The sequence below is a fragment of the Sus scrofa genome, chromosome 8 (assembly GCF_054392235.1).
Source record: "Sus scrofa isolate SSC_HxYL_T2T_F1_AM1 chromosome 8, Sscrofa_HxYL_maternal_Yorkshire_Landrace_v2.0, whole genome shotgun sequence".
NCBI classification, from domain to species: Eukaryota; Metazoa; Chordata; class Mammalia; order Artiodactyla; family Suidae; genus Sus; species Sus scrofa.
This window is the reverse complement of record NC_139390.1, coordinates 139,180,139-139,204,449: the sequence shown is the minus strand read 5'-3', so window position 1 is coordinate 139,204,449 and position 24,311 is coordinate 139,180,139. Positions and strand designations below refer to the sequence as shown.

General features: G+C 43.0%; 1 protein-coding gene and 1 long non-coding RNA gene across 46 annotated transcripts in view; one reads left to right on the top strand and one right to left on the bottom strand.

The window, feature by feature from the left end:
* The window catches only part of ARHGAP24 (Rho GTPase activating protein 24), an 826,886-nt gene extending 813,424 nt beyond the window's left edge, over positions 1-13,462 (top strand). For all 45 annotated transcript variants that reach the window (XM_084973621.1, XM_084973634.1, XM_084973625.1 and 42 more), the window contains 2 exons: positions 5,470-6,547; positions 12,701-13,462. In XM_084973621.1, the coding sequence (XP_084829747.1) occupies positions 5,470-6,547; positions 12,701-12,944 (1,322 nt within the window). In that variant the 3' untranslated portion in view covers positions 12,945-13,462. The remainder of the gene's footprint in view (positions 1-5,469; positions 6,548-12,700) is intronic.
* Positions 13,463-18,107: 4,645 nt separating this feature from the next.
* On the bottom strand, positions 18,108-22,571 carry LOC146401091 (uncharacterized). Its single transcript, XR_014813487.1, has 2 exons — positions 20,704-22,571; positions 18,108-18,702 (listed from the first exon to the last, which is right to left on the bottom strand). It is a non-coding gene; the product is annotated as an uncharacterized LOC146401091 (long non-coding RNA).
* Between the last annotated feature and the right edge of the window lie 1,740 nt (positions 22,572-24,311).

Here is a 24,311-nt window from a genome sequence, read left to right as displayed (position 1 = left end):
AGATCTGCTTGGACCCTTCAGGATGCTCAGATAATCATAACCACTCTGACCTCCTTATCTGGGCTTCATGTTTCTCATTAGCAGGCTAAGAAGGAGAATGACAGAGAGGAAGGAATAAGAAGGAAAAAAAATTAAGTGCATATCATGACACACACATCATCGTGACTACCAGGCTAGACTGCCCTCAATGACTATGAAAATTGAAAGCAAGTCCCTTCACAGGAATGATCGTCATTTATTATCTGGAGAATAGATAGATGAAAGCAAAGCCTCCCAAGGTACAAGGAAGATATTTCTAAATCTCTAGGGTCCTGAAACTCACTGTAGCATGTGGCAGGTACAATTGGCATAGCTCTCCGTAGACGTATCATGCAGACCTTCAATTAATTAAATGCCCTCCATGGTTTGCAACTTTGATTTAAAAAAAAAAACAACAGTGATGTTTCAAATTTTAATATTCCAGTGATAGAGAAAACCTCCATTTTCCCAAAGTACTAGACAGAGTCATATGCAGTAGAGGCTGCTAACATTTGAAAGTGTGTCTGTCATATTGGCAAATAGTGAAACAGAACTAAGTACCTATGTCTTCAAACCCAGTACATGATGATAACAATATTGACAAGTCATTTTAATGATGCCAAAATCTTTTCTTCAGATTCACTGCTACATGCATTGAAAATAGGATGACAAATTTGGAGGTTACTGAGAGAGAACAGATGGATAAATAATACCATTGAAGTTCCCGTCATGGCTCGGTGGTAATGAACCTGGCTAGCATCCATGAGGACATGGGTTCGATCCCTGGCCTCACTCCATGGGTTAAGGATCCAGTGTTGCCATGAGCTGTGGTGTAGGTCACAGCTGCAGCTCAGATCCCATGCTGCTGGGGCTGTGGCGTAGGTCGTCAGCTGAAGCTCCAATTCGACCCCTAGCCTAAGAGACTCCATATGCCACTGGTGCGGCCTTAAAAAGCAAAAGAAGTAAAAAAATAAAAATAATACCATTAATTCATTCAGTCTTTTTCCTTCCACGACTCCGTCAAAACCACTTATGATTCAATACATGGTTGTCTTTTATTTTTGTTCTTATTTAGAACAACGGCAAGTTTACTTAACATTACAGTTTTAAATCCAGCAGCTGAAATGTGGTAGGACACATGCATGACTTGGAATGAGCAGAGAAAGTAGCACATTTCAACCTGGTCACTTATCATTGGTGTGGCCCTGGGCAAGACTGAACCTCTCTGAACCTCAATGTTCTCATCTGAAAAATGTTATATCCTACCTCCCAGCCTTCTGAGACACTTAATTTAGAAGATGTAAGTGAAGCCTCTCCACATAGCAGAGTTTCTGAAACTCTAATACACGCAGGAATTACCTGGAGATACTGTTGAAATGCAAGTTGTGACTCAGAAGGTCTGCAGCAGGTCCTAAAATTCTGCAGCTAACAGGTGATGCCATTGCTTGCATATTCTGTATTCATCGGTGTCATCCGGGGGCTGGTTAGAAATGCAAAATCTCATCCTCCACCCAGTACCTACAATTTTAACAGAATCTGCAGATACTTTGTATGAATATTAATGTTTGACCAGTGCTGGGAAGGATCGGACCTGACACAGTGCAGATTCTTGATCTAAATAGGTTAGAAGATTTGAATCATTACAGAAGTGCACAGGATACAGATGGCTATAACACATTTTTTACTACACAAAATTTGACTTTGAGTAATATTCAGAGTCAGTTCGTGCCCAGGTGTTGCTTTAAGCTAATGAGTATCATCCTCGCAGCTACTTGGCAGCTGTTTCAGCAGAAATCTGCATTGTCAGAAGCACGTGTCATCATTTTTTTCACCAAATATTTAAGTGTTTTAAATAAGATTACATTTACTAACTAAAATTTTTTCCCTGTGCTTACCAGAGACTACTCCTAGGAATTTTTATCAACAGGATAGAAATAGCACACACCAAAGCAAAGACGATTAGTGCTTGCGTGAGCCGATACTGCTTTACTGCGAGTACATGAGTAAAAGTAATACTTAAAAAGATGCTTAGAGGCTTGGAACACCCAAAGTTGTGAGACTAATTTAGAAGCCTAATTAATGGTGGTGCCGTGTGCTAAGGGACGGGGGCAACCCACCTAGTAACTCAGTGAGGAGTATGTGAAAATATATTGTGAGATTTCAGTGAATATGCTGTAAAACCTGATAAATACACTGATTTTTTTTCAAAATGTATTACTGCCCTTTGTGATAGACTAACCTTTCTACTCATTGTTATCTGAGTTATTTTTATGGTCTGAAACTTGTCAGGTGTTGGTTTGTAATTCATACTTTATAATAAGTTGTAAAAATATGAGGCTCAAATGAGAACCATACTTTTTCATCTGTGTGAGAGAATTGCTTTCTTTCTTGAAAGTCTGTGTCTGTAAAAATGCCTCAAAGCATTGATGTTTCTTGTAGAGCAGGTTTTGTTTTCTTTTCTTTTTTCTTTTTTTTTTTTTTTTTTGTCTTTTTAGGGGCAGCACCTGTGGTGTATGGAAGTTCCCAGGCTAGGGGTCGAATCAGAGCTACAGCTGCTGGCCTACACCACAGCCACAGCAACATGGGAATCGAGCTGCGTCTGTGACCTACACCACAGCTCACCGCAGTGCCGAGTCTTTAACCTGCTAAGCGAGGCTGGGGATCAAACCTGCGTGCTCATGGGTACTAGTCAGAATCACTTCCACTGTGCCGCAATGGGAACTCCCCAGGTTTTCTTTAACTAGGAATGTCTTATTTTGTACTCATTTTTTGAAGCATAGGCTGTGAACTCTTGCTTCACTCTCTTTCTTCCAGTATTTTGAAAATTTCTTCCCCTACCTTCTGTCAATGAGAAATGATGAAAAATCAGCTGTTAATCTTACTGAGAATCCCTCGTACATGAGTTGCTTCTCTCTTACTGCTCACAAACCTTCTCTCTTTGTCTTTGGTTTAAGACAGTTTGACTATGATGGGTTTAGGTGTGGATCCTCTTGCATTTGTCCTGCTTGGAATTTGATGAGCTTCTGGAATGTGTAGAGGCATGTTTTCCATCAAAGTTCAGCAGCTACTTCCTCGAATATTCCGTCTGCTCATTTCTCTTCCTCCTGTCCTTCTGGGACACCATTACGCCTGTGCTGATGTGCTTGATGGTGTCCCACGGTCTCTTCATTTGTCTTCATTCCTTTTCTGTGCTGTTCCTCAGACTAGGTAGCCACAACTGACATTGCTTCAGGTATGCAGATTCTTTCATCTGTCTGCTTAGGTCTGTTGTTGAGCTCCCCTACTTATTTGTTTTTCTTTTTGGTTCTTATAACTTTCAACTCCAGAATGTCGATTTGATTCTTTTCAATACTTTCAGTCTCTTTACTGGTATTTGGGGAGCCATTCCTCTCACATTCCCTTGGTTTCTTTAGATGTGGTGTGGTTTCCTTTATTTATTAGAAAACATTTAAAATCGCTAAAGTCTTTGTCGAGTGAGTGCGGTGTCTGGGTTACCTTAGAGTCTGTTTTAGTTGTTGTTGTTGTTGTTTCCTGTATGTGGGCCATTTTTTTTTTTTTTTTTTTACCTGTCTCATTATTTTTTGAAAACTGGTATTTTTATAAATATAAAAATGTGGGATCTCTGTATATAAACTTCTCACCCTCCCTTTGTTATTGCTATTCATTGTTGTTTGTTTAGTGACTTTTCTGAGCTAATTCTCTAAAGTTTATATTATTTGCCACGTGCGGCCACTGAAGACTCGGCTTGGCTTATTTAATTGTCAGCTACAGAGTGAACAAAGATTAAAAGACTAAAGCCCACAAAGTCTCCCATGCTTTACCAGGGGGCTCTGTGAGCATGTTGGGGCAAACATTTGATGCTCAGCCAAGCAGGTTACAACTCTGAGTTCGCCTTCGGATCCTGCATGTGCAGAGACTTGACACCGGTCAGAGGTGAGAGCCTGGAGACCTCTCATTCTTTCCTGAGTATGCACACAGCCCTGGGTTTGCACAGAACCCTAAACATGCATGCAGTCTTCTAGATTCCCCAGAATATAACAGAGCTTTCCAACACATCCTATAGAAATCTCATTTCTCAGATTTTCTTCTGAGCTTTTCAGTTGGCCTCTTATTTGTCTTCACTTACTTCAGGCAGCCGTGGTTTTAAATGAAAGAGAGTTATTTTTGACAACTGTCCCTGAGAAAAATGCTGCTCACACTGGTCAAATTCCTAGTCAGATAAAATGAAGACGAGCCTCTTGAGTGGGGCCTTGCAGGGAGCTAATATACAAGTCAAAAATGACAGTTCTTTGGGAACAGGGCTTTGAAGGCATTCCACCCCTGCCTTTCCCATCCAGCGGCTGCCCGACCAGTGGTTCCCACTGTGTTTGTGGGCTGTTGGTTTTCAAGGCTACTACAGAGCTAGGGAGAGGAGAAGGGGAATGAGGTGAGTTAAAATACCACAGCCCTTGCTGTTTTTTTACCAGGATTCGATGATTTTTCTTGAATAAGCACTCTCTAAATTACAGCAAGCCTTTAGTTAAATTTCCAAATTTCTGAAAATGTTGATTCATAACATTTTTGTCAGTTTCTTTTATGGAGGAGAGGATTCCTGTACATCTTTGCTGCATCATTTTTGCTGATATCACTTTAAATGCCCTGAAGCTTTTGATTCCTGAGCAAAAGTTGTATGGAACTGCTTTGTCTTGCTGTATTATAAAGACAGACTATATACCCACTAGAGATTATGCAGGGTTCTGCTTTGAGACACCACTTGAATGTCTTGATGGTTTGATGCAGTTTTCAGATGAGAAGTCACAGCGACCTCCTCAAAGAAATAATTTTTCATAATTAATTGTCAGACTTGTAAGAAATGTATGACACTTAAGAGCCTAGTCTTTGAAACTAGCTAATTCTGGGTTCGAGCCCTGTGTCTTCTCCTTAAGAGCTTTGTGACCTTGGTCAAGTTACTTAATCTTGATGAGACAGAGATAATAACAGTATCTATTCATAGATTTGTTTTAAATTCCAACTAAACTGACAGAAATAAAGCAGTACCATTCGTGGCACATGTTAAATGGTCAAGAGCTATTGCTCTTGTCATCCTTAGGAATATAAATTGGCCCTGCTAATATAATGCTGCAGTCTAGGACACATATGTGGCTTGGATCTGGCATTGCTGTGGCTGCAGCTCTAATTCAACTCCTAGCCTGTGAACTTCCACACACCACAGGTGCAGCCAGTAAGAAAGAGAGAGAGAGGGAGAGAGAGGGAGAGAAAGAAAGAAAGAAAGAAAGAAAGAAAGAAAGAAAGAAAGAAAGAAAGAAAGAAAGAAAGAAAAAGGAAGGAAGGAAGGAAGGAGGGAAGGAAGGAAGGAGGGAAGGAAGGAAAGGAAAAGAAAGAGAAAGAGAAAGGAAGGAAATAAAGGAGAACTGTTTCGCTTATACCACTTTGTTTTCTATGCCATTCTAGGCACTGTGGTGGTCCAACAGTTGATGTCAGTGATGATTAGCAAGCATGATCACCTCTTCCCCAAAGACGCAGAGCTGCAAAGCAAGCCCCAAGATGGAGTGAGCAGCAACAACAATGACCTGCAGAAGAAAGCCACCATGGGTCAGCTACAGAACAAGGAGAACACCACCACCAAGGACAGTCCTGGAAGGCGGTGCTCCTGGGACAAGTCCGAGTCCCCCCAGAGAAGCAGCGTGGATAATGGATCCCCCACAGCTCCATCAGGCAGCAAAACCAACAGCCCGAGGAACAGCCTTCACAAGCTCGATGTCTCCAGGAGCCCTCCTCTCATGGTCAAGAAGAATCCCGCCTTCAATAAGGGCAGTGGCATAGTCACCAACGGGTCCTTCAGCAGCAGTCACGCAGAGGGACTGGAGAAAGCCCAGAGCACGCCCAATGGCAGCTTACAGGCCAGAAGGACCTCCTCCCTGAAGGGGTCCGGAACCAAAATGGGCACCCACAGTGTGCAGAACGGAACCGTGCGTCTGGGCCTTCTGAACACCGACGCCCTTGGGAACCCGGCGAACGGTCGCAGCATGAGCTGGCTGCCCAACGGCTATGTGACCCTGAGAGACAACAAGCAGAAAGAGCAGGCAGGAGAGTCGGGCCAGCACAACAGGCTCTCCACCTACGATAACGTCCACCAGCAGTTCTCAGCAGGGAGCCTCGACGACAAGCAGAGCGTCGACAGCGCCACCTGGTCCACTTCCTCCTGCGAGATCTCCCTCCCCGAGAACTCCACCTCCTGCCGCTCGTCCACCACCACCTGCCCGGAGCAGGACTTTTACGGGGGGACCTTTGAGGACCCTGTCTTGGATGGGCCCCCGCAGGACGACCTTGCCCAGCCCGGGGACTATGAAAACAAAAGCGACCGCAGGAGCGTGGGCGGTCGAAGCAGTCGTGCCACCAGCAGCAGTGACAACAGTGAGACATTCGTTGCCAACAATACCAGCACCCACAGTGCCCTGCACAGTTTAGTGTCCAGCCTGAAACAGGAAATGACCAAACAGAAGATCGAGTACGAGTCCAGGATAAAGAGGTAAGGAGCATCTGAGGCTGGCAGCGGCCCGCGAGGGTGCGACAGCCTCCTGCCGGGGTACCGGCGCACCCCCGAGGCTTGAACACGCTGACTCCGGAGCCAGAGACCCGGGTTCAAGTCTTAGCTTCACCAGGGGTAAGCTGCGGTATTTAGGACAAGCTCACTTCATCTTTGCACATCTCACCTTCCTTTTACAAAAAAAAAATTCAACAAATTTTATTGTATTTATAGCTGTACAACCATTATCACAACCTAATATTAGAACATTTCTATCCCAAACCCCGTCTACCCCACCCCACCCCTACCTCCTGCCGCTCGTCCCCTTTGGTAACCAGAAGTTTTTCCAGGTCTGTGAGTTTGTTTCTGTGCTGCAATTAAGTTCATTTGTAGCTTTTTTTTTTTTGGATTCCACCTATAAGTGATAGCCTCTGCTATTTGTCTCTCACTGCCTAACTCAGCTTCCTAATATGAGAAGTTTCAATTCTAGGAGCCTCTCCCTCGAATCATTGCACGTTGTCTCTGGCACAGAGCGGGTGCTCCTAGGCAGTTTCCTGTCATTGGTAAATGTGGGGGTTTGGGTTAGAGGGCTGGGGAGAGGAGCATGAGGGGGTAAGGGGCAAACAGGGAGGCTGTTATCACAGGAGGAGGACAAAGGGAGGGTCCAGAAAAGCCGGAGAAGCAAACAGACCTCTGCTTATTCTTTCCGCGGCCGACTGCTTGAGTGAGTATCTGCCCTCTGCCAGGCGCAGTTCCGGCCCGGAGGATGCAGCAGTGGATGAAGCAGCCACACGCTCAGCCCTCGTGGAGCACGCTTCCAACCCCCGGAGGAGACAGATCAATGAGTCTTATGGGTCCCATGCTCAGTAGGAGACAAAAGCAGGGAAGAGGGTGAGCAGGGTGGGTGAGGGGTCACTCGGGGTGCAAGGCCTCATGGGAGGTTCAAGAGGAAGCTGTGCAGATGCCTGAGAGAAGAGCGCGTGGACATGCATTGGGATGGGGCAGGCGAGGCGCTCGGAGTGGTGCCGCAGAGCCTTCGCGGTCATCTTAAGCCTTGGCTTTCACTCGGACATTGGACGCCAGGGGGGCTTTTGAGAAAAGCAGTGGCATGAAGTGTATTCCTATGGATGAGGGAAACTGCAGCCGACGTGGGAGGCCCAGCTGTGATTCATAAGGAAGCAGTTGTGCGGAAACCGAGTTGGTATCCGTTGACATCTTCCCATCAATTATTAGGCCAAAAGATGTGTATTTTAAGAGCTATGGTAAAGTAAAATATAAACAAAAATATTTATACATTAATATATATAAATGTCGGAGTTCCTGTTGTGGCTCAGTGGTTAATGAATCCAACTAGGAACCATGAGATTGTGGGTTCGATCCCTGGCCTCGCTCAGTTGGTTGAGGATCCAGCGTTGCCGTGAGCTGTGGTGTAGGTCACAGGTGCTGCCTGGATCTGGCATTGCTGTGGCTGTGGTGTAGGCCAGTGGCTATAGTTCCGATTCGACCCCTGGCCTGAGAACCTCCATATGCCGCGGGAGAGGCCCTAGGAAAGGCAAAAGATAAAAATTAAAAAAAGAAAAGAAAAGACAAAAAAAAAAAAATATATATATATATATATATATATATATATATATATATATAAATGTTAGATTGAGCAATTACTTTCTTGGAAACATAAACTTGGTTTGAATTTTCCTGTATAAAGCGAGTGACAGGAGGTTTAAGTAAGAAGAAAAATGAGGTGTTCCCCTTGTAGCCCAGCACTAATGAACCCAGCTAGGATCCGTGAGGATGCGGGTTTGATCCCTGGCCTCACTCAGTGGGTTAAGGATCTGCCGTTGCCGTGAGCTGTGGTGTAGGTCGCAGACATGGCTCAGATCCTGCGTTGTTGTGGCTGCAGGGTAGGCCAGCAGCAACAGCTCCAATTGGACCCCTAGCCTGGGAACCTCCATATGCTGCAGGTGTAGCCCTAAAAGGACAAAAGACAAAAGAAAGAAAGAAGTAACTGTTCTAGTAAATTCTTGTTTAGAATAGCGCATTTCTCTTTCACTTCCTTTTTAACTCTACCCTACGAGTGTTGACGTTGGACGGGTGAACGATGGTGGATACATCATCCACCAGACACACACACTTGGTGATCCTCCCTCCTTCCCAGTTAGTTCCTGCCTCTAGCAAATTGTGGTCAGAGAAGTTCATCTGCATAACATCCATTATCTGGTCTGGTGAGAATTATTATTGGTGTGATATTGTGTACATGACCAGCAGACCAAGTCTGTTAATCATGCCGTTCAAATCTTTTGCATTGCTCCTAACTTTTATCAGATACACATACAGTGTCTGAGAAAGGTACCTTAAAATTTCCTAATGTTCATGGATTTAGCTCTTTCTCTTTGTAATTTTGTCGTATTTTATATTGAAGAACTAGAGGCTATACCACTAGATGAATGAAAGTTAAATTGTTTCTAGCTTACTGATGATTTGATCCTTTTTTCATTAAGTAATGGTCATTTTTCATTTTAATAGTGTTTTTTGCCTAGAATATTCTCTAATAGTGCTATATCAATATTATTTTGATTAATAACTTCCTGCTATATATTTTCCATTAACTGTCAAACTTTATGTCTCATTACTTGAAGACTTTTTTTTTCAATTCTGGAGAATTTTTTATTCATCACCGTTGTAAATTTCATCTCCCCCATTTTCTCGGTTTTCCCTCTCTACAACCCTTCTTAAAGTATGTTGGACCTTCTTGGTCCATTCTCCATCTCTGTTAACTTCTCTTCCTTACGTTATAGTTTCATCTTTTTTTCACCATGTGAGGGGAGGCATTTGGGTAATTTTTCTCAGATCTGTTTTTCTCCTTTGTTTATTTTCCCTTCTGATTCAGTTACATCACTTTATTCGGCCTGTGAGCAGTTTTGGTAGTCTCTTTTTATCAAGACAATTGATGTCCTAAGCTCTCAGTTGAGTTGCTGTCAGCCCTCTGCCTCTCTTACACTGGAGATCTCCCTTCCCTTATGTGAAAAATAAAAACCTAGTTGCAGCTTCTAGGGGTTCTATCCAGGACCAATACCCCTTGTGTGCTTCCACTTACTGTTCTAAATTTGAGTTTCTTCCGTGGTTCTGATACTTGAAGATGCTTTATTATTTCTTTTAACATTGCTATGTATTTTTAAAATATTTTTCTTCTATATATTTTCGGTATTGCTCTGTGTTTGCAGTGGGAGGGGTTTCTTCTGTTTTCAACTCAGTCCATTGGATTCATATATATATATGAGTGATATATACAAGTGCATTAGTGTATTTTGTTTTGTTTTTCTGCATTTTTAAAATTTTTTCTTAAAATATAGTTTTCTTAAAGTATGGTTGATTTTCAATTTCTGCTATACAACAAAGTGGCCCAGCCACATATATATATATATGTATGTATGTATTTTTTCTTTTTTTTCATATGATCTCCCATCATGTTCTAACCCAAGAGACTGGACACAGTTCCCTGTGCTGTGCTGTGGGACCCCATTGCTTATCTGTTCTAAATGTAATCGTTTGCATCTCCAAACCCCAAACTCCCAGCCTATCCCACTCTCTCCCCTCTTCCCCTGGCAAACACACTTCTGCTCTCCATGACGATGATCTGTTTCTGTTTTGTAGATAGGATCATTTGTGCCAAATTTCAAATTCCACATATAAGTGACATCATATGGTATTTGTCTTTCTTTTTCTGACTTACTTCACTTAGTATGAGAATCTCTAGTTTCATCCATGTTGCTGTAAGTGGCATTATTTTATCCTTTTTTTTATGGCTGAGTAGTAAACCACAAAAAAAGAAAATTACAGGCCAATATCACTGATGAACAGATACAAAAATCCTCATTAAAATCTTGTCAAACAGCATTCAAATATATACTAAAAAGATCATACACCCTGATCAAATGGGATTTATCCCAGAGATGCCAGTATTCTTTAATATCCACAAATCAATCAGTGTGATACACCACATCAACAAACTGAAAAATAAAAACCGTATGGTCATCTCAGTAGATGCAGGAAGAGCTTTTGACAAAATTCAACACCCATTCCTGATAAAAAAAAAAAAACTCTCCAGAGAATGGGCATAAAGGGGAACTACCTCAACATAATAAAAGGTAACACCATCCTCAAGGGTAAAACCACAGCTCACATCATCCTCAAGGGTGAAAAACTGAAAGCATTTCCACTAAGATCAGGAACAAGACAAGGATGTCCACTCTCACCACTGTTATTCAACATAGTTTTGGAAGTCCTAGCCACAGCAATCAGAGAAGAAAAAGAAATAAAAGGAATCCAAATTGGAAACGAAGAAGTAAAACTATCACTGTTTGCAGATGACATGATACTATACCTAGAGAATCCTAGAGACACTACCAGAAAACTATTAGAGCATTAGTGTTTTTTTTTTAAAGAACTGTCTTCCTTGATATTTAAGCTTGAGTTTCTTACACCTTTTTTAGTCCTAAAATAAATAGCTTTAGAAAGCAAAGAGAATATATTGTAAGATAATTCTGGGTGACAACTAGCACCCTACTAGGTTTTTACATAAATATATGATCATGTGATCAAAAAAGCCTTCTAAACTGATTACAGGATGTGAATTTTTTTTTCTTTTTTCTTTCTTTTTTTTTTTTTTTTTTTTTTTTTTTTTTTTTGCTTTTTAGGGCTGTGTCTGTGGTATATGGAAGTTTGCAGGCTAGGAGTTGAATCAGAGCTTCAGCTGCCGGCCTACAACACAGCCACGGCAACATGGGATCCGAGCTATGTCTGTGACCTACACCACAGCTCACAGCAACACCAGATCCTTAACCCACTGAGCAAGGCTAGGGATCAAACCCGCATCCTCATGGATACTAGTCGGGTTTGCTACTGCTGAGCCACAACAGAAACTTCCTATAGAATGTAAATTTTTTAAAAAATCCTAGTTGCTTACAAAGAAAGAGCAGATTCATCTTTAAGTGTTCTTATGATTATCTAGATGGATGGAGTATCTACATGTGGGACTCACTTATTTCAAAATGGAAAAATAATTGAGATTTTAATTTGAAAATTAGTATTAAAATAATCAGACTCCCTAGAGCTACACATACATTAGCCTTTCAAATTTCAGTAGTATTGCAAATTCAAATTTAGCCCTGAGACTTTAGCTCAGATTAGGAGAAATGAAAGTGTCAGCTGTTACCAAGACACATCTTATAATAAATAAGTGCTTAATATGTTTCCCTGAACAACGAAAATGATAAACTGAGCTTTGGAACTTAGCGATTGTGGGAGAAAACCCTCTGTTTTTTACGAAGTTGTCTAACGTTATCATTGATCCAAAAGAATCTAGCTATCAATCTGTAGAAATATAAATCTGAGATTTTAAGATATGTTAACTTGGAAGGCAGTGAGAACTGCAGATCGCAGGCTACTTGCTTAGACTCCATTATCACAAAATGTCAGATGAATTACTTAGTCAACACATGTCATTTCTACCTCTCTTGCTAATGTAAAGTGGCTGCTTTTGGTACCAATTTTATACGATGGAACTCAGGACATCCCCGCACGTCCATTGGTAGCAGTGGACTTCATGTCTGCAACAGTGACGTTTTCACTATCATTCTTTTTCCTTTGATAGAAAGCAAATATGATTGTCCTTTTTTCCTTCCAATTTTATCAGATTCCCCCCTCTCTTTTTTTTAATGAAGCCAGATTTACATTTAATGATTCAGGAAGCTTTGCGGTTTGGACTGCTTCCTGCTTCTGCCATTCTGTGCTCTGTGACAGTGATCCCTGGCTTCTTTGTGCTAAAATTCATTCATTCACCATCAATTGGCAATGAAGCGTTTCCAAGAGAGGTCTTGGGGAATCACATCAAAGTGAGAGTAAATCATTTTAGGAATTAGTAAAAAAGGAAAAAAGTATATATTTATAAGTATATATAAAACATACATATATATGTATAGACACATATGTACAGATAGATAAATAGATAGATCTGGACTTTGCTTCATGGATTTGAAATGGCTCATTCCAATTTCCCAAGCATTGCAGAGACAGAGTTTAGAAAATATATTTTTATCTTCGTTGTCTTTCAAATGAATAAATTGCTTTATCTCTTATTCCCTCCCCCACCCTCTGCAGCTTAGAACAGCGAAACTTGACTCTGGAAACAGAGATGATGAGCCTCCACGATGAACTGGATCAAGAAAGGAAGAAGTTCACGATGATAGAAATCAAGATGCGAAATGCCGAGCGAGCAAAGGAAGATGCGGAGAAAAGAAACGACATGCTTCAGAAAGAAATGGAGCAGTTTTTTTCCACGTTTGGGGAGCTGACAGTGGAACCCAGGAGAACAGAGAGAGGAAACACGATATGGATCCAGTGAGCCCACTTTCTCCTAAGGTCTTCAGTGGATCTGGGAAAACTCTGGGGGTTCTGGTGGGAATATTATAGGGGAGCAGGTGGCTGGTCACCTGGCTGTACAGAGTTCTAACTGAGGAAGGCATATCATTTACAGACATGTTTCATTCAAATCTCATTCAAATCAAATACAATGTGTACCAAAGTCGTATCATGCCCCATAATGCTACTGTCAAGTGTTACAACTGGATATGTGTATATAGAGTAGTTTTTAAAAAAGTAAACTAAAAATGAGAAGCATATCTCAAGAATTATTTTATTGCAAGTCTTGTATTTAAAATATTAAATCAGTATGTTGTTGCAATTTAGCTTGCTTTCAAGCTTCACCCCTTGCACTTAACATAAGCTATTTTTGGCATTGTGTTATCATCAGCTTATTTTATAGATCAATATTTTTATTTCCCCTTTTGCTGAGGAAATGAAGATAAGCAGATATATAAATATATATAAATATATATATAAGATGAGTTATTAAAATCAAAAGAATACTTTGTGGCTGTGCTGTTTGTGCCAATAGACCTTGCCATGACCAAAAAGAGGGATGTAAATAATTTTATAAAATACGATAGAATCAATAGGAACCTTTGCATTGCTCTATACATTCTGCCATTGACCCTCATCAGTTTTCTTGGTGAGATGATTTGACACAGGAAACTTTGGACTGTGTAAAAAAAAAAAAAGGCCCCTTCTCAAGCCCCTTGTCTGTCTTGCCAGTTCCACAGATGCATGTCTCCTATGCTGGATGCACCTTAGAGGGGAAAAAATGGTTTAAAAAAAAAAGAGAGAGAGAGCATTTAAGTAGTCATGCCTTGAAGTACTCTATCCTTTTGCTGGATGATGGTTATGAGAGAAGTTCTTGTTGTTGTTGGGAAATTGAGCAAACAATGCTTGCTAGCAGTGCCCCTGTGAGCACCTGTCCTCCACTCCAGCCCCTCCCCACCCTTCCCCCTCCCCTCCGCACTCACACCCATCCCCGGACATCAGCCCTCTGGAATGCTGGCAGTGAAGTGGTGTACTGTGTTTCTCTTAGCTAAATTGCTAGAGTATGTGCCGTGTATTCTTTCACTCAGGTCGACTGTTCTGTTGTCATCTTTCTGAACAACAGCAGGCAAAGGCAGTTTGCAGCAAGAGGGAAGGGATGGGGGGTCAGGAGAAAGACCAGAAGGAGGAGGAGACAAGTTTGGAAGGAACAAACCAACTATTTTGCTTCTAGTTTTAACAATATTGTTCTTCCCTGTTGAAAACATACTTATTCACAATAATTCTGAAGTGTGGATCTTTGAAGGTCCAATTTTGATAAATTTGTGAGCCTCAGTAATGATAACTTTCTAGAGAAGCCCAGGGCTCTCTGGAGCTAGAGTTTGGGGGAGAACAATTCTTCACCATTGAAATAAGGCAATGACTTTGAGAAGCAAAGCAAATAAATCTTTCTCACGCTAGAACAAAAAGTCACAAAAGGCATAATCAGAAATAAATACTACTTGAGTTTATGGGATTTGTGTTGTTTGGAGGTTCTATGTTTGTGTGTATTCATTTTCAAGGGGAACGTAGCCTTTACAGCCTTCATGCCTGTCACTCTGCTGCTTTTGTTTATATGCTTCCACTGAGCAAGCTTACGTGATGCTTTGGTATCAACCATTGTCTATAGAGCAATACGTCCTTTATCTTAGCTCATTTTTCTCTCTCTAATTCTTTAACAAGATACTCCCACCTGGGTATCCTATAGGAACTTCAAACTCAAAATGTGAAAAAAAAAAAAAAAAAAAAAAAGATCGCAATAGCTGTACCTTTTCATCTTAACCTAGCCCCTATCTCAGTTAACAGAAACCTCAGACTCATCCAGGGAGTTGCAGGATGCAGTAGTCAACATCAAAGACTATGCAGTCAAAGTGGCTGTGTTAAAATGGTCTACCATCTGCCAGCTGCTACTGAATCATCTGTGCCTCCCTTTTTTCGTCTGTAGAATGGGAATAATAAAAAGACTGCCCTCATAGACTTGTTACAGGCTTTCAAGGAGGTAGCTTGAATTAAGGCTGAGCACAGCAGCTAGTATGCAGGAGAGACTCCATAAACATTCATTCTTATTTTTCTTTCCTCTGCCCTCTTCTTCACCTTTGGATTCACTCAGCAAGTACTGTCTAGTCCACACACCCTTGCCTTTTTCATTGGCTCTCTTTGACCGGTTTCACCCCATCTCTCTTTTTTTTTTTTTTTTCTTTTTGCCTTTTCTAGGGCTGCTCCCACGGCATATGGAGATTCCCAGGCTAGGGGTCTAACCAGAGCTGTAGCTGCCAGCCTATGCCAGAGCCACAGCAACACGGGATCCGAGCCGCGTCTGCAACCTACCATAGCTCATGGCAACATCAGATCCTTAACCCACTGAGCAAGGCCAGGGATCGAACCTGCAACCTCATGGTTCCTGGTCGGATTCATTAACCACTGCGCCACGACAGGAACTCCTCACCCCATCTCTCGAAAGCATTGCACCCAGGCCCTTATGTTCTGGTGTCTCTCCTCCGCCTTCCTTTGCAGACTGCCCTGTCTAGGTCAGCCTCTGACCCTATCGCTTTGCGTGTAAGATGTACGTGCCCTTCACGCAGCATATCCAACTCTAACCTGCAGTTTCATTCTCATCCCCCATTCCTCCCTCCCCCACACAGCTGCTTTGCCATTTCATGCCTCTGGAAGCTTCCACCTTCTATTGCTGTGACCATCTCGACAGCCTGCCTTCCACCTGGCACACGCCGGCATTTTTTTTTTTTTTTTTTTTTTTTTTTTGGCTAAATCAAATGTCAGCTGCCCGATGACGCTTCCTAGGATCTCAATGCAGAGTTAGTTCCCTTTCGTGCTCCCAGTTGGTGCGCATCTCTTTTAACCTTCCCCAGATTTGATTATTTCCTTCGCCAAATAAGAGGCACTTTAGGAAGTAGCCGGGGGGGAATAGTAATTGCAGGAAACTGAGAGCCGGACAGACTGAGATACGCATCTAACATGCCTTAGGCAAGACGCAAGGCCAGGACAAGTCACTGAACCTCCCCGGAGCCTCAGTTTTCCATCTGTAAAGGGGAGGTAATAACTCCTACAGAGTAAGGGGGTTGTAAACTTAAAGCTGGTAGGTAATGTGTTCATGCCAGTGCCTGCCCCTTAGCTCCACGGAGAGCTCTGTTGGTAAACGGAGCTTCTTGTGACACCAGAATGCTATCTTTTTGATCTTAACCCCCTCCCTCTCCACCATCATTAGGCCACAAAGCACCAGTCCTGAGTGAGCCATAAATGTGGCCTTTGATTTATGAGGGATCATGTGACTGATTTTGATTCTAACTCTCCGTGAGGATGGCCTCCCATCAGTGCTCCACGAATAGCTTATCCATCTGGGTTTCTGTTGCTTCCTATATTAATGCAGCTGGAAGCCTAGGAAACAGTCAACTGCAAGTTGGCATAAGAATAAATTGGAACTAAGTAGGTAGTATCAGGAGTTCACTTGCCGTGTCTTGCATACACTTCTTTAAAACTCTTTAGGCAAAGAGTTTAAATGATGAACACAGGAGAAAAGATTCGCCTCCAAGTGTTGAGTCTATAATATTGGCTTCCCTCGTCCAACTATATGGCTGGGTCTTCTTTAGAGAACATTTAAAATAGAAATGCCCATGACATCAGGCCAATGAAAGTGCAGATTTTATGTGTAACTTCATTATGAAATGACTAAAAACTCCACGTGGAATTGAAACAATGTCATTCCTATTTACTTAGTTTTTTGGCTGTGCCGGCATGTGGCAGAACCCACGCCACAGCAGCCACCCACGCCGCTGCGGTGACAATGCAGGATCCTTAACGTGCTACATCCCAAGAGAACTCCCCTATTTATTTTTATTGATTGACAAGCTGAGGCTTCCTTTAAAAAAAAAAGTAGATCATTCCCAGGTAGGATGGTTTAAATGACTGATATAAATGTCTCCCCTTGGAAATTCGGGAGTACTCAAGAGTACTCCTTGGGAGCAGGCCACAAGGCCCCGTGTTCTTACACTGCAGGTCTGTGGCCTGCTTAGAGTAGCACCAGAGAAAAGAATGTGCGTGAACTTTTGGATTCAGAGACCTGGATCCAAATCCTAGCTCTGCCACTCAGTGGTTACACCAACTTAAGAAAAGCTACAGGATGTTCACAAGCCTAAATTTGCTTTTCTGTAAAATAGGGATGGTCATAGGGTCCCTTCCTCATTAGGTTTGAGAAATGAGTAAGGGACAACACAGGACCTGAAATATAGTAAATGTTCAATAAATGGTAGCTGTCAGGCCTCAAATTACTGCTGTTGAAAGGGTGCTCCAGCTTCTGGAGAGCATAACGAGAGTCTGGCCTTAGGAAACTGGCCAGCAATGAAATGCCCAGCAGGTGCAGCACAAGCTGGTCTAATTGTGTTCCTGTCCCAGACACAAATTTTACCTTTTCCCAGATAAGGGGCCAGAGACAGATGGCAAGGAAGAGGCAACCCAAAGCAACCTTTCTGGTCTGAGATAATATAATTACACCCAAGGTCTGGGCATAATGCCTAAGGGACAACCTGTAACTCTCTTGCAGCCACTCGATGTGGACTCTGAAGACGCCGTTGGGCATTAAAGATTTGGGGTAAAATACAATGAACGTGCCTAAGGATGTGGGCCAGTGAGCGTGTCTACGTTCACCTCAGCCTCAGTGAATACTGATCCAAGGCCTCGACTTGCCAGGCCAGCACCTGGCCAGGTGCTCTGGGACACCAAGCTCACAATAATTCTCACGTGTGATGATGCGTTGGGAACGTAGATCACAGACGTGAGGCTGGAGAAGGCATTTCAGAGTGGGGCCTGTGACGTGAGCCCTGAAGGATGAGCAGGAAGTTAGCCGACCCGGGGACAGTGGGGGGCAGAGACCTCTGCGGAGCAGCACGTGCAACGCTGCCTGCAATGCAGATGCTAGGGAGCCTTTTCAGTGACATAAAATGACATACGAGGCCTGCGCCATTGAGGTGGCATTGTGCACGGAAAACCCCCACACCCACGAGACCTGAAAACATACTTAGGACTCAAGTGGCTTCTACTCTTCTTTTTTTTTTTCCTTTTTCTTTTAACATCTGCACCTGCCGCATGTGAAAGTTCCCAGGCTAGGGGTCGAACTGGAGCTGCTACCACCAGCCTACAACCGCAGTCACGGCAATGCTGGATCCAAGCCGCATCTGGGACCTACGCCACAGCTCACGGCAGCGCTGGATCCTTAACCCGCTGAGCCACAGCGGGCATTCCACTTCTACTCTTTTATTCAAAGAAAGCAGGCAGAGCTGGACACATTTTGCCTGGTTTGAATTCACAAACCACAGGCAAAGTGCTGCATCTGGGGCTCCCGAAGGTCTAGTTCATTACTTTCTTAATGGCACAACTGGGGGATGAGCTGAGTGTTGGAACTGCCCAGCTGAAGGGCCTCTTGTTGCAAAGTGACTCGGAAAACTAACAGCTCCCCAGGCAGCCGAAATTTACGGAAGCTACTGTAGTGCTTCCAGGAGAAGGTTGAGCTGATGAAAAGTGTGTTTCTTAACGCACCATTTGGGGCTCGGGTCCAGGGTTAAATGACACTATTTATGAACAATGCTCAGCTGCTCCCATCGTGGCCCCTCAAGGCCAAGCCCAATGAGACCAGCCTGTAAAGGTAGCCGTGGCCTTTTTTTTTTTTTTTTTTTTTGCCTTTTCTTGAGCCACTCCTGCGGCATATGGAGGTTCCCAGGCTAGGGGTCCAATCGGAGCTGTAGCCGCCGGCCTACACCACAGCCACAGCAAGCAGGATCCGAGCCACAACCTACACCACAGCTCAGGGATCGAATCCGCAACTTGGTGGTTCCTACTCAGATTCGTTAACCACTGCGCCACGACGGGAACTCCAGCGGTGGCTTTCTTCACTAGACAGGACAGGTAACGGGATGATGCTCAATTGTTTGAATAAGTCAAATTGGCACGACTCGCCTTGAGCAAACGTAGCTCTGAGAGAAGCCCTTGCAAACTTGCCCGTTCTTGTGAAAACACCACGTCCATCCCAGGCCTCTCCTCTCAACACACTTCACTGGAATTGATTATGTACCACACACCAAAGTAACCCCCGGGGCTGGGCCATTGCACGGCCCCTCTGTCACCATCCCGCTGCTGCAACCACTGCATCACTGAGTAGCTCACCCCCTGTGTCCTTGCCTTCCCTCCGTGCTCGTCCCCACATTGCCCAGCACGGTCTTTGATTTGCTTCACATGCTCACCCCTCGTCCTCTCCTGCAACCTTTCCATTCCACCTTCGAGATGGAAAAGCTGCCAGCTTCCTCCCATCTTCTCTGAAGCATCGTTCCCTCCTGAAGACACCGCTCTCCGGCAGCCTTCTCAGAAATGGCTTTTTTCCTTCCCGCAACCTGAGTATCACTAGCCTGAAGGGATGCAGGTCTCGCTTTGATCTTCGCTGCTACGTTCACACCTTCAATGCTCTCTCCTCCCTAAGAACCCCTTTGGAAGCACTTGACACATGAAAGAATATTTTAGCACCTAATCGACTGGGTGTTTTTTCTCCCACCCCTATCCATACGCCAACCTGGCCACGCAGCTCCTTGACCTGCTCGCTTCTGCAATCCTGTTCTCCCCCGACCAGACACCCGCCACCTGTGCCCACGGTTGACCTTACGCTGTGTCATTACCAATAACTGCACCGTCACCAACATACTCATCCGAAGCATTCTCCCTCTGGGCATCCCTCTTCTCCTAACAGGCCACTCCCTCTGGCACCATCACTCCGACAATGGTGGGTTGCTCCCGAGTACCTCTAATCCATGGATTTAATACATTTTCATGGATTATTATCCCCGCATGTCATTTCTTCCTTCCTTGACCAAGCGAGCCTCTGTGCTTCCCCATCGTATTTATTGTCTTGTCTCCATTCTCAAATCCCTTCATCTTCTCAGGCTTAGGTTTCAGCCCAACGTTTCCCCTTAACTGCAGCCTCAGAGATACTCTGGCTGCCTCGCCTGAATATCTAATAAACATCCTCAACGGACATTGCCAACAATAATTATGATTTTCTTCCCAAATACGCTCCTAACCCATCATACTCGGTCAACGGCAACATTATTTACATTGTGGTTAAATTTCGTAATACATATAGATCTATCTATCTGCCTACGCATGTATTGTCTGCTCCTGTAGCATGTGGAAGGTCCCCGGCCAGGGTCTGAACCCACACCACAGTAGTGACACCACCAGATCCTTAACTGCTAGGCCACCAGGGAACTCCAGTATATCCTTAGTCAGATCCTCAATCCAACCCCTTCTCAGCATCAGCACGTTCTAGTCCAAGCCCCATCATGGCTCCAGATGACCGCTGCAGCCTACCATGGACCCTTTGTTTCCACTTTTATCTGTCTTCTTAACCTCCTCTCTCAACTCAGCAGCCAGAGGGATCCTTTTAAAGGGAGAAATCAGATTATACCATTTCCAAGCTCAGATCTTTCACCATTTTCCCATATTTAAAATAAAACCCTGGGAGTTCCCGTTGTGGCTCAGCAGTTATCCAACTAGTATCCATGAGGACACGGGTTCGATCCCTGGCCTGGGTTCATCTGGTGTTGTGGTGAGCTGTGGTGTAGGCCACAGATGCAGCTCGAATCTGGCATGGCTGTGGCTGTAGTGTAGGCCGGCAGCTACAGCTCTGATTTGACCCCCAGCCTGGGAACCTCCATATGCCCCGGGTGCAGTCCTACAAAAAATAAAAATAAAATAAAAAAAAAAATAAAACCCCAGGACCTTGCCATGCTCTGACCCTGCCTACCTCTCTAATTCCATTTACTATCACACCCCTCTGGTCCATTCCGCTTCAGCCACAGGACGCTGCCGGCCCTTAGACACACGTGCAAGCTCTTCCTCCAGGGCCTTTGCACTGGCTTTCCCCACATGGCTCGTTCCCTCACTTTATTCAGGTCTCTGTTCAAATATCATCTCTCCTGAGCGGCCTGCCCTGACCACCTCTTCTGAATGGCGCCTCTAATGATGCTTTCTTCTTTTAACCTGCTTTCTCCGTCTTCTCGGTGCTTCTCACCGCCGTACTCCCCCATTAAAATAAAGACGACATGAAGGCAGGAAGTCTGCCTGAATCGATCACAGCTCCGTGTGCACAGAAAGTCCTCCAGAAAATGAAAGTATCAATCGATGTTTGTGACATGAGTCAAGGAGTGAACGTTCCGAGTTCAATGTCAAATTTCAGGTTCACATATTCAGGGATGTCCTGAGTTGGAGTTTCCAGTAGCAAATAATAAGCAATTAAACGCTACAAAAGTTATTTTAGGGCTCCAATCGTCAGTCACAGACGGAACAAATTCGATGCCAGAAATATGAGCCTCAAGCTCAGCATCCAGGCCCAATAGCTCTCAGAGGAAACATGTATTAAAATAAACTTTATCTAATGTAGAAAAAAGCATCCATGCTATTTTTTGTTACTGCTCTTTTTTTAGCCTCTGAAATTTTTATCTATTTTTTTTCTGGAATACAAATGTCATAAGTCATTCACAAGGTCACAGTATGTCCTCACACTTCCCCCTTTATCTGGACACTGACATTTGTTTAAAAGCAGTAAACTTTTTAATTATAAAAAAAAAGAGAGTAAAGATACACATCTCCTCATTGAGTTAATGCAGGTCTACTGGCATTTTTCATCTCTGTGCTCCCCTTTTAAAAATAAATTGTAAAAATGTTTTCATTTCTTACAATGTCATTGAAAATATCCAAAATTTGCTTATGTGAATTCATTAAGTGTGCTTACATACAATGAGACAAAATGATAACATTGAAAGAAGCAGATTTCTTGTTTCATCGCTTTAAGGGAATAATAAAAATGGAATCATTCAAGTCACGCCACAAATTTGAACACATTATTTTAAAAGGAAGTAAATGAGATAAAGATGTTTTGCTTTAACCACTTATTTTTAAACCAAAATATTTATTTACTCTGAAGTTTTGAACATAAGGTCCATGCTGTATTTGCCTCCTACGGAGGATACATAGATTGATGTTTGATAAATGTTTTTGGAGTGAATGAATGTACTAGCTAATAATATAGCTGAGAAATGAAACTAGAAATTAAGAGCCATCTTCTTAGGGAGTTCCCTTCATGGCTCAGTGGTTAATGAACCCGACTAGGAACCATGAGGATGTGGGTTTGATCCTTGGCCTTGCTCAGTGGGTTAAGGATCTGACGTTGCTGTGGCTGTGGTGTAGGCTGGCAGCTGTAGGTCTGATTGGACCCTAACCTGGGAACTTCCACATGTCGTGGGTGTGGCCCTAAAAAGCAAAAAATGAAACAAAACAAAAAAACAAACACAATCTTCTTAGAGCTGGATTTACACAAAGTCCAAGTTTGGAATATATTAATATTAAAGTAGAAGCAATGCTTTTTGAAAGTGTTCCTTTTGTAAAAGAAGTGCTTTAATATTATGAGTTCCCTTAGTTCATGCAAAATATTTATTGGGGCTCTAAAAATTGATTTTGTGTACAATCGTTCATAGACAATATTTTCAACAATGTGAATATTAAAGTGTTGATGGAAGGCAAACTATGAGTGATATACTTTGCTAAGCAGAGTGTGGACAGTTTTTAACTTGAATATTTTGCACCTGCTTTTGAATTGCAAACAATATGAACTGTTGGGTAAACAGAAGGATTCCAGACAAGATTGGGGAAGGACAGTGCCAAAAGGTCAGTGACAAGGACGTGAAGCCACTACTCCAGGAAGTGAAACTTGAATCCTCTAAATTGCATTTCAGTTTCATTCTAGGATAACCATTTATTTTTTTATTTCTTTCTCTCTCTCTCTCTTTTTTTTTTTTTTTTTTTTTTTGTCTTTTTTTGCCATTTCTTGGGCTGCTCTTTAGCATATGGATGTTCTCAGGCTAGTGGTCTAATTGGAGCCACACCGGCCAGCCTACGCCAGAGCCATAGCCACTCGGGATCTGAGCTACGTCTGCAACCTACACCACAGCTCGCGGCAATGCGGGATCCTTAACCCGCTGAGCAAGGCCAGGGATCGAACCTGCAACCTCATGGTTCCTGGTCAGATTCGTTAACCACTGGGCCACAACGGGAACTCCCCCTTTTCATTTCTTTTTTGGCTGCATTTGTGGCATGTGGAAGGTCCTGGGCCAGGGATCAAACCCACGCCACAGGTGAAACCTGCGCCACAGCTGCAGCAACGCTTGATCCCTAACCCTCCGTGCTCCATGGGAATGTCCAAGTATGTCTTTTAAAGGAAGAAAGAGATGGCCCAGAGAGGATGGGAAATTCCAATGGGGTGTTTGACTCTTATTTGTGTAGGTGTCATCACTCTCCCTGTGCTTAAGAACTGTGCATTTCTATAGCGCGTTTCAGTAACTAAAACTGATCTAAAAGGCTGAGTGGATGGAATTCAGTCTGGAGCGGACGGGGATGACTTGCCACGCTCGGTGGTCCCTGATATAAACTGTTCTGAGGCAGGGGGATTTTGAGTGTGTTTCACAGCTTGCAAATGTCTGCCAGGTATGCCTTTTGAAATACTTGGGGTGGGGCACGAGACAAGTACAAAACACAGTTCCGATAAGTCAGCAAGGTTGCAAACCTCTACCTTGGGTACAAACCAGTGCAACTACTGAGCAAACAGCATCCTTCCAGGTTGGTTATTGCATAAGTAGCTGCAAGAATGGTAGTTTCCAAGACACCTTTTCACTGCAAACTGGGTCAAATATTTGGTAACCTTTCGAGGTACCTAGTACACACCAGCAACTCCGGACCGTTTCTCTCCATCAGCAATCCTGTGGAATGCAACTTCCCTTCTTAATGCTGTGGGTGTTTTCAGGGACCTTTACTTGGCCACTTTTCAACTTGTTAAGAGAGTAAAGATCTGTGGTTTAAATTACAATTAGAAGCTATGCCAGAGGAAACAAAAGGCTTTCTGTTTCTATTTTGTTTATAAATAAAAAGAAACTGTGTTAACTACAGAGAATAGGTATGTTTATCTTCCAGATTTTCTAACAGTTAACTGGTTCAATTAAATGTTTTCTTTACAGAAATATACAGGCCATTCCTTGCCTTTGTCAAACACTTTCAGATTAATTAGCATGGGTTCGGTGACCTGATCAAGCCACAAAATCATATATATATATATATATTTTTAATTTACAAAATCATATTTTTAAAAACTCACCAAGGAGTTTGAGATATTAAGGTTGAATACCATGTAGACAAAAAAAAAAAACAAAAACAAAAACCAAACAAAAAACTCTTTACTTTCTCTCTCAAGTAATAATTCAACTGATTA